Source organism: Carlito syrichta, unplaced genomic scaffold (assembly GCF_000164805.1).
Source record: "Carlito syrichta isolate Samal-C Ts95f unplaced genomic scaffold, Tarsius_syrichta-2.0.1 Scaffold316419, whole genome shotgun sequence".
NCBI lineage: Eukaryota > Metazoa > Chordata > Mammalia > Primates > Tarsiidae > Carlito > Carlito syrichta.
The window spans coordinates 321,012-334,948 of record NW_007260515.1 but is presented as its reverse complement, the minus strand read 5'-3'; the positions used below and the strand labels follow the sequence as shown (position 1 = coordinate 334,948).

The following is a 13,937-nucleotide window of genomic DNA, read 5'->3' as shown; positions in this document are numbered from 1 at the left end:
CCCTGTAACAGAAGGTCACGGCCCTGGGAAAATAATGGTTGGCTCTTCATGACACACTGCTAAGTGAGAAAGGCAAGGTAAGAACAATGTCTATGGCACATTGTTCTAACTTTTGTCTACAAGAGCAGGGGAACATAGGAATCTATATTTTGATTTTTTTCTTACAAGCAAATGCATAAAGTCATGCAATAGCGCTAAAAACAAGGGTTAACTTTTTTGGGGAAAGGAATTGAACAGACTGAGAGGGTGGAGAATTTGTAATGTCCTATCTTTTAATACTTACTGATATATTGTGCAATGTGAATGCATTACATGTTTTAAAAAAACATTTAATGAAACACACCTCCCAGTCCCAAATTTCTCCTCACCTATATCAGGAACTGTCAATCTACCACTTTAGGAAACATGATGAGAAGAATGAGAATTATTCTATCCTCTACCTACATCAATAAACACAAAGACTTCTGGGAATGAATTTATGTGAGCAATTTTTAAAAATACAAAAAACCAAAAGAAAATCCTCAGAAAATATTTTCAAGGAATGTTTTCGGTTTATAAAAGGTAAGTGAAATTCAATTATACAGAGAACATATAATGTTTGGATTGTAAAACCTATCTGTGTGACGAGATATTGACACACAACATACGAAAATAGCTTGAAGTATAAAAATACAGTTGTGATCCAGCAATGGCACCAAATTAGAACAATTTTATTATTTAACATAAAACCAATGTATATACATTATCCTTCCAAATAAGAAACAATTTGATTCTAAAGTTCAAAATGTAGTTTTCAAAAAGAATCCTTATTGTATTTTGAAGAAAAAATCCTGCAAATTACACAAACTTAATTTTGATCCTTGACTAAAATATGCACCCTGTACTAATCACCTTTCTCATACAAAAATGTATGTTATAAATAAAACTTTCAAAAAAGACTTTGGAATGTTTTATTGCACATCATACAGAATGTTTACCACTATCTGAAAGGCTTTATAGTCCTTCCCTGTGTTAACTGTCTAAAAGCTCTACTCAAATTTGGGTGAAAACAATACTCTGCAGATATCAGCATATCTAGGATCATAGATGATGTTTACTAGAAACAGGAACATATAATCTTACTGAACTGCTTCCGTCACTTTTTCTAAAATATGAATGACATCTGTGTTCTACGGATCAAAGTAATTACAAGAGATCTAAACAAATTAAAAGTCCTGTTCAAATGTCAGTTTTCTTTTTTCAAACAGAAATCAAACACAGAGGGATTTTACCCAAATATTTCGCTTCCCTCTTAGGACCAGCCTGTCCTGAAGCATTTGTTGTTTAAGATTGTACTATAGGGTTTCTAACAACACTGTCCATCAGGAGGGGTTATGGTTTTGGTCTCTGCACTTCCAAATGTTCTCAGCTGTTGTTAAGCCAGCACAAACCAGCCAGAATGCAACAGTTTTACCTTAAAAAAAAAAAAAAGGTTCTAGTAAGTTTTCATACCACCTAGCACAGTGCCTAGCACAGAGCAGGCATTGAATAAATATGTGATGAATGAATGTACTATCATTTAAGATCACTTCCTATACTTCTATGTATTAACAATGGGTGAGTAATATGCCGCTTCAGGGTACACAGATCTAACATGATGTCTAAACAAAGAACACATAATGGCATGAAGAGAGACACTGTTAGTTTCTACAGTCCTGCCCCAGGACAGAAAATGTATCTGAAAGGTTAAAACTATTCCAAAAGTAAAAATTGATTAGTCCAATATTTTTATTTTGCCAAAGAACTCTTATAATGAGCCTCTGGCAATTCCCAAACATACAATGAACCCCAAATAAAACAAAACCAAATTGCACTATAACAAAGAAACAAGTCTGTGAGGGCAGAGAGGAGGCGCAGGTTAGGGGACAGCAACTTCAAGGAGGCGGTTGTTTTTTCGTTTGCACGTTGGGACACTCCCATTTTTCTGGTTGCCCTGAATGAACTTCACACATACTTTGTCTTGTCTGAACTGTACCAGGAACCTAGGAGAAAAAAAAACAAAAACATAAGTTGAAGAGAAGTACATGCAAAACAGCTCATGATTACAGTCGCAGGAGCATCCGAATTTTAACAGTTCTTGATCTTTACAAGCACAGGCTGAGCATCCCCAACCTGATCCAAAAACCCAAAATGCTCCAGACTCCGAATTTTTTTGAGCACTGACCAAGGAAACTTTCACTGGGATGTTCCAGATTTTGTATTATCTGATTAGGGAGGCTGAGCCATTAAGCATAACACAAATAAGGCTGGGTGCGCCGGCATACACCTATAATCCCAGCACTTTGGGAGGCCAAGGTGGGAGGATCGCTTGAGCCTGAGAGTTCGAGACCAGCCTAGGCAACAGAGACCTCGCCTCTATAAAAAAACATCTAAAAATTAGCATGGTGTGGTGGTGCATGCCTGTAGTCCCAGCTACTTGGGGGCTGAGGTGGAAGGATCGCCTAGCCCAGGAGGTTGAGGCTTGGTGAGCTGTGATTGTGCCACTGTACTTCAGCCTGGATGAGAGTGAGACCTCGACACACACACAAAAGTATAATGCAAATACATTCAAGTGATATAACAGTGTTTCAGTCAACGATGGACACATACATAGCACTGGTCCCATAAAATTATGACAGAACTCAAAAATTCCTATTGCCCAGAGGTATCATAGCCACCCTAGTGTTATAGGGCGATACCCTACCCTCGTGTTTGTAGTGATGTTGGTATAAACAAATCTTTTGTGCTGGGTCCCATAAGATTTTGATGGAGCTACCCTACACTGGTGTACCATCTTTTCTCTTTTATGCTGCAATTTTTACTGAACGTTTTCTAAGATATGATTAGGTGCACAACTGTTCACCCTTGTATAACTACTGCCTACAGTATTCAGTCTAGTAACACACTGTACAGGCTTGTAGCCTAAGAGCAACAGGCTATCTCATAGTGCCTAGGTGTGCAGCAGGTGATCCCATCTGGGTTTGGGTAAGTATACACTATGATGTTCACTCAACGATGGAACGGCCTGACGGTGCATTTCTCAAAACGTATCCCCGTGATTAAATGATACAGACTTGAAAAAGTTCTAAATGTCCCAAGCATTTTGAGTAAGGGAGACTCAACCCGTCTAGCCCCTTGCTGTTGACGCTTCTTACACGGAATTATGTCCTTGCAATTGACCTCTAGGAGTCACCATGTAGCCCAAGAAAACCAAAGTGCATTAACTCTTCAAATTCCAGAAAGGCAAGAAAGGCCAAGATGAATTATTTCCATGTTTCAAACAGGAAGACCAGCATGTCATAGTTATACTTTCCTCCATTTTTGTGTGGCAAAGATATAAACTGGGGAGGGTCCTCTTAAATTATCAGTAAGCTGTGAAAATGAAATAAAGAATTTCAGGAAAGGGAGGAATCTAGAAACCCTCTAGACTATGGTTTCTAAACATCGGTTACTCATATACCTCCCACATAATTGTCCTATCTTTACAGTATGTGAATATTATTTCCAGTTTAAATAAATATATTTCAAAATAACAGTGACTTACAGAGTAAGGATAAAATCATGAGTTTGATCTGCCATGCATATTTTTAATACCCATTAAAATACTTATATAAATGTTATAAAAATGTTTAAAAATCCATCAGTGTACACCAAAACCATCTCTTCTTACCCCACAGTGGTACTCATGACACACCGAGGAAAACCATTTTCTAGCCCAAATCTTTCCTTTCACAGACCAGATGGGGCCAGGTGGGTGCCCTCGGCTTACTCTCCACACCTCCCCGGAGCTGGTGCTGTGAAGGACACCCGCTGTATCCCATGAGACCCACCTTCAGGGACAGCGGCACTGGGGACCGCGATCTGCGTGGCTGGGCTTGAATCCAGGTCTTCCCACTCCAAAACTGCTGATTTTTTTCTCCCCACCACCACCACTAGCAGCATGTGTTTCTCAGGGAACAATTTTCTGAGTTACGAGCACATGACTCAGTGAGTCAACAAGACAGCCACCGACTCATCACTTACTCAGGCACCCACGGCAACTACCGGGATCCTTGCAACTCTGCTCTGAATACATCAGTCTGTTTCAAGGTCTAAAGGGCCTGCAAACGTTATCTATGGGCTGAAACGTGACATAAACACTTCTAATCTGTCGGTTGTTTCATAAGGATGGTCCTTCTGACCTTTAAAATGGGTTGTTTCTTTTCAACTTGGATGCACTGAAAAAAACCATCCTAGTTCCAGATATGCCCTATCTGAGATACGTCTCTCGCTTATATAGTTTTATCTATGTGTCTCAAAGGAACACAATATTTCAAGTTTAATGCAAATTCACACATTTTGAAAATCAAATGCTTTGACATTTTAATTTTCAAAGACCACTTGTAAGTGCAATAAACATATAGGTACATCCTTCCCCAATAACTTTAGCATATGCTAACTATCTCCATGTTCAAAACTCGTGATTAAAATCCACACTAGAAATACCAAAGGCTGATGACATTTTTAAGTACTGACCATGGACCACACTGTCCTTGGCTACCGATATATAGGATTAGCTCAGCTTTAAGGCAATCTCAGAAGGTAAGTACTATCATTTACGTCCACTTCATAGAAGAAAAACCTGAAAATCATCCTCTGGCAAACAATACCATGGAATGTGCATTAATACCAGTTAGAATTCCAGCATTAATATCAGTTAGAATTCCAGAGTAAAAGGAGCACAGATTAGTTGTTTAGATTCACAGTATTAATTCCAGTTAGAATTCCAGAGTAAAAGGAACATAGATTAGTTGTTTAGATTTAAAATATTCAGAAAACCACTGGGTGTGGTGGCTGATGTCTGTCATCCCAGCACTTTGGGAGGTGGAGGCGAGAGGATTGCCTGAGCCCGGGGGTTCGAGATCAGCCTGGGCAACTTAGTAAAACCTCATATCTCCATAATAAATCAAAAAAACTTGGGCATAGTGGTGTGCACCTGCAGTTCCAGCTACTGGAAGCCTGAGGCAGAAGGATCGCCAGAGCCCAGCAGGTCGAGGCAGCAGTAGCTGTCATCCTGCCACTGCACTCCATCCTGTCAGCAGAGTGAGAATCTGACTAAATTAATTTAATTAATTAATTAATTAATTCAGGCAACCAAATATATAACTTAGATAACACGCATGTGTATGTGCATATAGATGTACATATACATATATATATGTATATATACAACCACATAGATTTAAAATGTTTAACCGAACAAATTCACTTTAGTTTTTATATTTGGGACTTTAGTTTTAGAAATACGGTCGTGTGTCATTTAACAACGGGGATGCATTCTGAGAAACGTGTCATCAGGTGATCTTGTCCTTGTGCAAACATCACAGAGTGTACTTACCCAAGCCCAGATGGTACAGCCTACCACACACCTAGGCTCTGTGATCTAGCCTACCGCTCCTAGGCAGGAAACCTGTACAGCATGTGACTACACTGAATTCTGTAGGTAATCAGAACACAATGGTAAGCATTTGTGTATCCAAAGATAGAAAAGCACAGTAAAAATATGGCAAAAAAAGATGGCACACCTGTACAGGGAACTTACCAAGAGTGGAGATTGCAGGGCAGAAGGCAAGTCAGTGAGCGAGTGAGTGGTGGGTACATGTGAGGCCCTACAAACATATTGTACTCCACTGTAGGCTCTATAGCACTACATACTTTGGTTACACTAAATTCATAAAAAATATTTTCCTGTCTTCAATAATAAACTAACCTTAGCTTACTATCCTTTTTTCCTCTATAAACTTTTTAATTTTCAAAACATTTTACTCTTTTATAATAAACATAAAACACAATACTGTACAGTTGTACAAAAATATGATCTTTCTTTATAAGTTTTTTATTTTCAAAGCTTTCTTATTGAACTGAGACATAAACACACACAAGTCTAGGCCTACACAGGGTCAGGGTCATCAATATCACTTCTTCCCACGCCACATCTGGTCCCACTGGAAGGTCTTCGTGGGCAATAACATGGGTAGAGCTGTCATCTCCCCTGTGATAACAATGTCTTTCTGGAATACCTTCTGAAGGACCTGCCTGAGGTTGTTTTACAGTTAACCTTTTTTTAAAAAAATACATAGAAAGAATACCCTCTTGCCAGGTGCAGTGGTTCATGCCTGGAATTCCAGCACCTTGAGAGGCGGAGGTGAGAGGATTGCTTAAGCCCAGAGATTTGAGACCAGTCTGGGCAACTTGGCGAGACCTTGTCTCTATAATTAATCAAAAAATTAGCTGGGTGTGGTGGTATGTGCCTATAGTTCCAACTACTTGGAAGGCTGAGGTGGAAGGATTGCCTGAGCCCAGCAGGTCTAGGCTGCAGTAGCTGTGAGCATGCCACTGCACTCCAGCCTGGGCAACAGAGTGAGACTCCAACTCAAAGAAAATCATTATTGATTGTCATTATCAAGTATTGTGTGGACATCACTGTATGTGTTAGACTTCTAAACAGCTGACAAAAAGGAGGTTTGTTTACACCAGCACACGTGCTGTCCTATGGCACTGTAACAACTAAAATGGTACCAGGTGATGGGAAATTTTCAATTCCATGAGAATCTCACGGGACCACCATCATCTTGTGATCCACCATTGACAGAAACTATCACGTGGTTCGTGACTTGCAGGTTCTCCTTAAAATGCCATCTGTTTACAGACTGAACAGCTTGGGGGTTAAGGACTAAGGATTACAAGGTAGGTGAGTCTCTCCACGAATTCGACTCTTACTTCCACATGTGCAGGTTAAAACTGTACTAAAGAGTAAACAAGACTTTGACTCTCTTCCTGTAAACCAACACCTAGTTCATCCATTATGGTGACAGGAGATAGGTCGGGAGAGTAACAGCTTCTCCTTCTGAAAATGATACACAAGACAGGGCTCAGTCACTGAACTTCATGGTGTCTTCAACACTGCCGCCACACAGCTGGCTCTAACAGTCAGCCCAGGAAGAGCTCACACATATGGGCACAGGTGCTCCTGCCCATGCCTTTGAAGAATTTCGCTTACATGTAAGATGCTCTCTAAGGAGATGTATAATTGCTGCCTCAGAGCTCCCAGGGGTTATGACACTAGCTGCGCTAGAAACTTCCTTTCCAGGCTTTCTGTGTCCCCTGGGACGGGGCCCATGGGTGTTATGCAAGGTTCCAGCAGCCGTTTTATTTTTATGAGACCAATAAATAATCAGGCACTGGAGAAGGAAAGGTGTTATGATGTTACCAGAAGTTCGCTACTTCACGTGTCCATGCTCAGATGACTGTGTTTACTGAAAGCTTCTGCCACCCAGATTCTCACAAGCCCTGGGACAGGGCAGGGTCCCCAGAGCCCAGAAGTCACTTCTCCCCGTCACTGTTTCCCAGCTGTGTGTTCCTGATCCCAGCTGTGAGCCTATACGGGGCTTCTGTGGCGGATGACACAAAAGAAACCGCACACACTAGCCCCCAGGTTCCCCCAGAAGAGTCACTGTGTGAAGCAAGATTTCAGAGGCTCTGAGCAGCACTGCAGTAAAGAAAGATTTTAAATTTCCAGGAGAGAACATTTTTTTCCCCAGGTCATCATTGTTTGTGTCCTGTAAAAGAAGTGCTCTCAGAAGATGGTTTGGGAAATGCTTAAAACGAGCAAAAGCTTTGTGATGTGGATTGCGGTGTGATTTCTTTCTCTGTAATGATGACTTTATTAACACAATGGATCAGTGATGAGATGGCTTCACCCAAATGCATAGAAACTTCTGCCCTAAGGAACACACGTGATCTTGCCATGATGAGTGGGATCAGAAGCCTACCAGAGCCTGTTCTCCCAGACTGCGAAACATTTCAACTAAAAGATTGTTAAAGCTCTCACAGGTCCTAAAGTGTTACAACCTTAATGAACTAAAACCTGTTACCTTTTTTCCTAATCTTTGTTTTATGGGAAAGGTCTCATTAACAAGAAAAGTTATGTAGTCCAAACAGCAATTCCAATGTAGAGTATTCATAAAACCCCATCTCCCACCGACCCTAAACACTTTTAGTGTTCAATGAGAATTTAAGAGAAGCCCATGGCACTGTAAATCCTAACACATCAAAGAGAGTTTGATTTATAAAGAGGCAGAAATGGGTGTATGTTTATTCTAGAAAGACTTTTAGAAAGAGTTAAGCAGAATAGACTGCAAAATTCTGTGTGTTTTTTTTTGTTGTTTGTTTTGTTTTGAGATGGCAGCTTCAAACTGGGACTACAGGCATGTGCCACCATGTCTAGCAAAACTGGAACATTTTCAATGGGAAAATGAGATCATTTCCTGAGAAATCTGGTTATGCCAATTTTTGCTACCCATGCACAGAAGTATACCAGCAGGTAGTACACAGTCTATGGAAAGGTCATCAATTAAGTATCGGTCAACAGAGTCACTCAAATTCATCCAAACCACTCACATGGATTTAATAGATGGGAGACGCCCCATCCTATATGCAAATGATCAGCCTCCATAGTCAGAACTCACTGGGAAGGGAAAGAAGCACATTTCAAATTTATATCCGTCTCAGCACTCGTGAGCCCCTGACGACAGGCAGTAAATACGTATTCTATGACTACTCATCTACATGTGAAAAAAGGCCACCTGAAATCTAAGCATCCAAAGCACAACTCCTGATTTCACCCCACCCTCAAACCACCCTTTCCCCATGGTACCTCACCTGGGTGCAGGCCCAAAGCCTGGCCCCGACCTGTTACTAAGCCCTCTTGTCCCCTCAAGTTACACTCTGAGTTGGACCGCCTCTCACTATCACTCACTCCCACCCCAGTGTCAGCTGCGTCATCCTCAGCCTCAACAGCTTGGAGCCTCCTAACATCTTTTCTGCCTCCTCTCTTGCCTCCAATGAGTTACTCTTCTCACCACAGCCACAGCAATCTTTAAAAAACATAAACCACGGGCTCGGTGGCTCAGCTTGTAATCCCATGCCTTTGGGAGGCTGAGGTGAGTGGATTGCCTGAGCCCACGGGTTCGAGACCCGCCTAGGCAGGCGAGACCTCATCTCTACAATAAATCAAAAAAAAAATAGCCGGGCATGGTAGCATGCACCTGTAGTTCCAGCTACTTGGAAGGCTGAGGCGGAAGGATTGCCGGAGCCCAGCAGGTCGAGGATGCTCCCGGCCACTGCACTCCAGTCTGGGCGACAGTGAGACTCCAACTCAAAAAAAACCTAAACCAGACCATGCCATGCCATGCTCAAAAGCTACAACAGCTTTCCTTCACCCTGGGTAAGACCCCATCTCCTCATCTCGACTCCCAAGCTCTCCATGGCAGGGCCCTGCTTTTCTCTCTAAGTCCCCGCCATCTCACTCTGCCAGAGTTCACTCTGCTTCAGGGCCTTTGCGTCTGCTGCCTCCTGTCCAGGAAGGCACCGCTCCCTTATTTGATTCCAGTTTCACTCAGATGTCCTATATCTAAGAGGCCGCCCTGACTCCTGCCTATCAAGAAATATCCCGTGTCCCTTGAACTGCTTTCGTTCCACTCCACAAATACCTGTCACTAGCCAAAATCTTATCACCCGTTTCATCATTCTTTGTGTACACATCCATCACTTCCACTTGAATGCCAGGTATATGAAGGCAGGGCTTAGTCAATGTCACTCACTGTCCATTACAGTGGAACAGCCACTAGACAAGAACCGATATTCAGGATAAGCTGCATTAAATGGATGAGATCAGAGAGCTGAATGGAACAAGAAGGCTGACACAGAATAAATGCGTTCGGGTAATGTAAGCACGTACTCATCAGAAATCTCAATGTTGAGCTTCTGCTTGGTCTGGCTGAGGGTTGTGCGGTATAACTTGGTGGCCATCTCAATCAGGTGATCACTGCTGAAGAGAAAGTCTCCCTTGCTAGCTGCTTCTGAGCCCTGAAAAGACAAACTGAGAGTCAGACTATCACTAGATCCCTCAGGAGGCAAGTGTCCACAGGCTTGGCTGGCGGGCACATTCGCAGCTCTTTAAACATCAGGTACAGAGTTCACCATCCCAGAGTCAACTGTAATGGCACAAGCAGGCTTGCTTCCAATGTGCCCAGAGCCCTCCGTGAGGTCACCTAACTCTCTGCTGCCCAGCGTGGTCAATGGGCCAGAAGCTCCATCTGCACCATCTGGAGCTTGTTAGAAAAGCAGACACTCAGGCCTGCCACAGCCCCACAGACTATGAGACCACCACAAGGCCCCTGGCTGATATGCTCACATACTCAGGACCTGACCTGGAGCTCACTCTGCAGGACCTCATTAAACAACTCCTCAGTGATTTGGTTAAAAAAAATAACACCACCATTACTTCCAACAAACACCGTAGGACGGTGGCTCTCAATCTTAGCTCAGAAAGGGAATCATTCAGGGGAGGTTTCCAAAAATAGGGTCTTATGCCCCATTCTGGGAAATTCTGATTTGACTGTACTAGGGATAGGACACGGGCATCAGCATTTTAAAGTTCCTAAGCTGTTAAAATGTCATTGAGGTTGAGAATCACTGTCCTAGGATTTGAGATGCCTCCTTTAAGTTAAGATCTGCAGTGGGAAAAACAGGCTAAGCTCTGGGGATTTTTCTAAGTTTTTGAGTCAACCAGATAGTGGCACTATCGGCTAGAGACATGTCCCTAAATATCACTGACATTTGCCAACATGTGCTAGGAGTCTCCCCACTTTAAAGATGAGGAAAATTAGGGAGGCACACAAAAGTTACAAGACTTGGCCAACATCATCATAAGGTTAGTGAGATCAACTCCAGAGCCTGAAGCCTGGAGATCATGGTTGAGCTAAGGCATAGGGCATTAAAAAATGTTTAGGTCAAAATTATTAGGTAGTTATTTTATTGTAGTTGTATTCTTTAATACCAACCCCCAAATTAAAGATGAACAAGAAGACATTTACTAAGTTGATAAACAGAAGAAACAGCAGAGGAAACATAATTTAAAGCATTTTGAAGCTGGGTACAGTGGCTCATGCCTGTAATCCCAGCACTTTGAGAGGCTGAGGCGCGAGGGATTGCCTGGGCTCAGGAGTTCAAGACTAGTCTCAACAACTTGGTGAGACCTCATCTGTACAATAAAAAAAAAAAAAAAAAAAAATCAGTTGGGCATGGTGGCACACCCTTGAAGTTCCAGCTGTTTGGGAGGCTGAGGCAGGACTGCCAGAGACTGCTGTAGCTGTAAGTGTGCCACTGCACTCCAGCCTGGGTGACAGAGTGAGACTCTGACTCAAAAAAAAAAACTGCTTATTTATATGGGTTAGTCTCAAAAAGTGCACTAGTCAATAAAAGCGATTAACCTTATTCAGTTATTGAACAGTCAAGCCTGAGAATTTACATATGGGTGAACATAGCCAAAATCTGCAAACCAGCAAGAAGGATATGTACGCTTAGGATATGTACGATTAATCACATGTGGACACTTTTTAATGCATGGCTGACAGACTGGATGAAAGTAGAAATCTTTCAGTCATATCACCAGTTGAATCTTTACCTCCTTGAGGTGAATGGCAAAGAAGCCATCATTCTGTGAGCTCATGGAGACCTTGGTCACATCCACCAAGGGGACCTCTGACTTGATTTGTCCAGACTTTTGGTCAGCAAGAAGAAGATTATTATTTGTTAAGAGGAAAATTCGGGATGTACTCTAAAACCAAACAAAAAAGAATGTACAAACAATGATTTAAAACACCTCAAAAAACTAAAAAATGGCCTATGAGTTTAAAGCATTATTTATTTGCAGAAATACACATTTTATTCCACTGTCTTTCAACAAACATAACTATGTAAACTGAGAGCACACTAAAGAACATACAGCATATATTTTAATGTACAAGAATTTCAAAGAACAAGCAAAATTCCACTTAAGCTTAAAGGTAAGGGGGAGTAGCCTTTTTCACGAAGACCTCAACTGAGAACGTAAAATGCAAATTTTAACATTCAGAAAACTAAGGATGACTACTCTAACTAATACATACTTCTTATCAGAATTCAGGGTCAGCCAGGCTCGGTGGCTCAGCCTGTAATCCTGTGCTTTGGGAGGCTGAGGTGAGTGGATTGCCTGAGCCCATGGGTTCGAGACCCACCTGGACAACTTGGCGAGACCTCATCTCCACAATAAATCAAAAATTAGCCGGGCGTAGTAGCATGTGCCTGTAATTCCGGCTACTCAGAAGGCTGAGGCGGAAGGATCGCCGGAGCCCAGCAGGTCGAGGCTGCAGTGGCTGGGAGTGGCCACTGCACTCCAGTCTGGGTGACAGAGTGAGACTCCATCTCAAAAAAAAAAAAGAACTCAGGGTCAGCATTTTTACCTTCCCATTAGCACGGTTAATTTTGTTCACGACCTCAGCAATGATGATTTTTTCTTCAATGGCATCTTTGAGCTTCTTATACTTGGGATTCTTGTTGATTTCCAGGTAAGCCCCTTGGAATGGTTGCCCAACACTGAAAGAGAACAATTTCTGCATATTAGAAACCATTTCAAATAGAAAAACCACTGGAGAAAGGAAACAGGAGTAGCTAACAGCTTCATAAAAAGTGATCTGAATTTGTTTTATAAACTACACTTGAGCCTGTCCTAAATATAAGTAGGAAGTGAAACCTCCAGCCTATTTCAAACATCCTTTTGATGTAATCATGGCATTTGGTAGGCAGGACTGTGACAATAGGTCTTATTTCACAGAATGATCAGGATAGAAATCACTCACAAGAACAGCCAAGGCTCAAGTGTATGGCCTCATGGGAAGGCAAAGGCAATTTCTTCGAATCTGTTAATATAAAGCTAACAGCTGCCCACGAAGGCTTCACTTACTGATGCCTTCAAACAATATATGGCAATGAAAAAAGAGCTGAAATCATTACCAACACCTGCTCTAAAGAAAAAAAATCAACTTTCTTGCAGAAAATAAGAAGATCAATAGGCCTTCTGGGAAAGAACAGGTCCAGGGCAATCACTTTAGGAGAAAACACAAGTGTATACTATTACCATGTGACTCAGGCTCTGAACAGGCAACACACATGTTCCCCATGTCCCACAATGGTCTGACTTAGGATTTTCCAACTTTACAATGGTAACCAGATAACCATTCTGTTTTTCACTCTCAGTATAGTATTTAAAAAGCTCCATGACGTATTTACCACTTCATGATAAAACAGCCTTTGTGTTAGATGCTTTTACCCAACTGTAGCCTAATGTAAGTGTGCCAAGCATGTTTAAGGTAGGCTGGGCCAAGCTAGGAAGTACAGTAGGTTTAGGTATATTAAGTGCAAGTTTGACTTAGGATATTTTCAACTTACAAAGGGCTTATCAGGATGTAATCCCCTTAAATCCAGGAGCATGTGCACATGAGAGGAAGGTCAAACCTCTTCTCCTAGGATATGCCTCTAAATGAACAGACGAGGCCAAGGCTAACATTCAGGATCAGAGCAGGGGATGTTCCCCCTCCAAAACAAATTCTTGCACGAGGCATGGCCTGTGCTCTCATCACAAAGATGTCAATTTGCCTAAAGAATTGTGTGGGGACTCTCTCAGGACAGCTTCATCAGAGATGTCCAGAAAAGCTACTGTTTCAAGGGATCCCCAAGCCTCATTCTGAGCTATGAAGTTCTGGCAATTTGCAAATGCAACTTTAAACACTTGTGTTGTGGGTGGAGGATCAGGGAAGAAAAATCCACGTAGGTGGTCAGCGTTTCACAGCTCCCAGTATATAAAAGGCCAACTCCCAGAAGAGCTGCTGCTTGCGGAGTGGTGGGAGGATGAATTATTCCACCTCTCTTGCTGCTGGAGGGTGAGCTTGCCGCCATCCCTGAAAACTGATGAAACTACACCGAAAGGACATGACCTGAAGTTAACCTTTTTTTTTTTTTGAGTTGGAGTCTCACTCTGTCACCCAGACTGGAGTGCAGTG

The 13,937-nt window shown here is 42.1% G+C and overlaps 1 protein-coding gene across 1 annotated transcript in view; it reads right to left on the bottom strand.

The window, feature by feature from the left end:
- Window positions 1-529: 529 nt before the first annotated feature.
- The window catches only part of MYO1B (myosin IB), a 179,669-nt gene continuing 166,261 nt past the window's right edge, over window positions 530-13,937 (bottom strand). The window contains exons 29-32 of the mRNA XM_021707169.1: window positions 12,342-12,474; window positions 11,525-11,677; window positions 9,797-9,924; window positions 530-2,021 (exon numbers count right to left, since the gene is read on the bottom strand). Of these exons, the coding sequence (XP_021562844.1) occupies window positions 1,898-2,021; window positions 9,797-9,924; window positions 11,525-11,677; window positions 12,342-12,474 (538 nt within the window). The 3' untranslated portion in view covers window positions 530-1,897. The remainder of the gene's footprint in view (window positions 2,022-9,796; window positions 9,925-11,524; window positions 11,678-12,341; window positions 12,475-13,937) is intronic.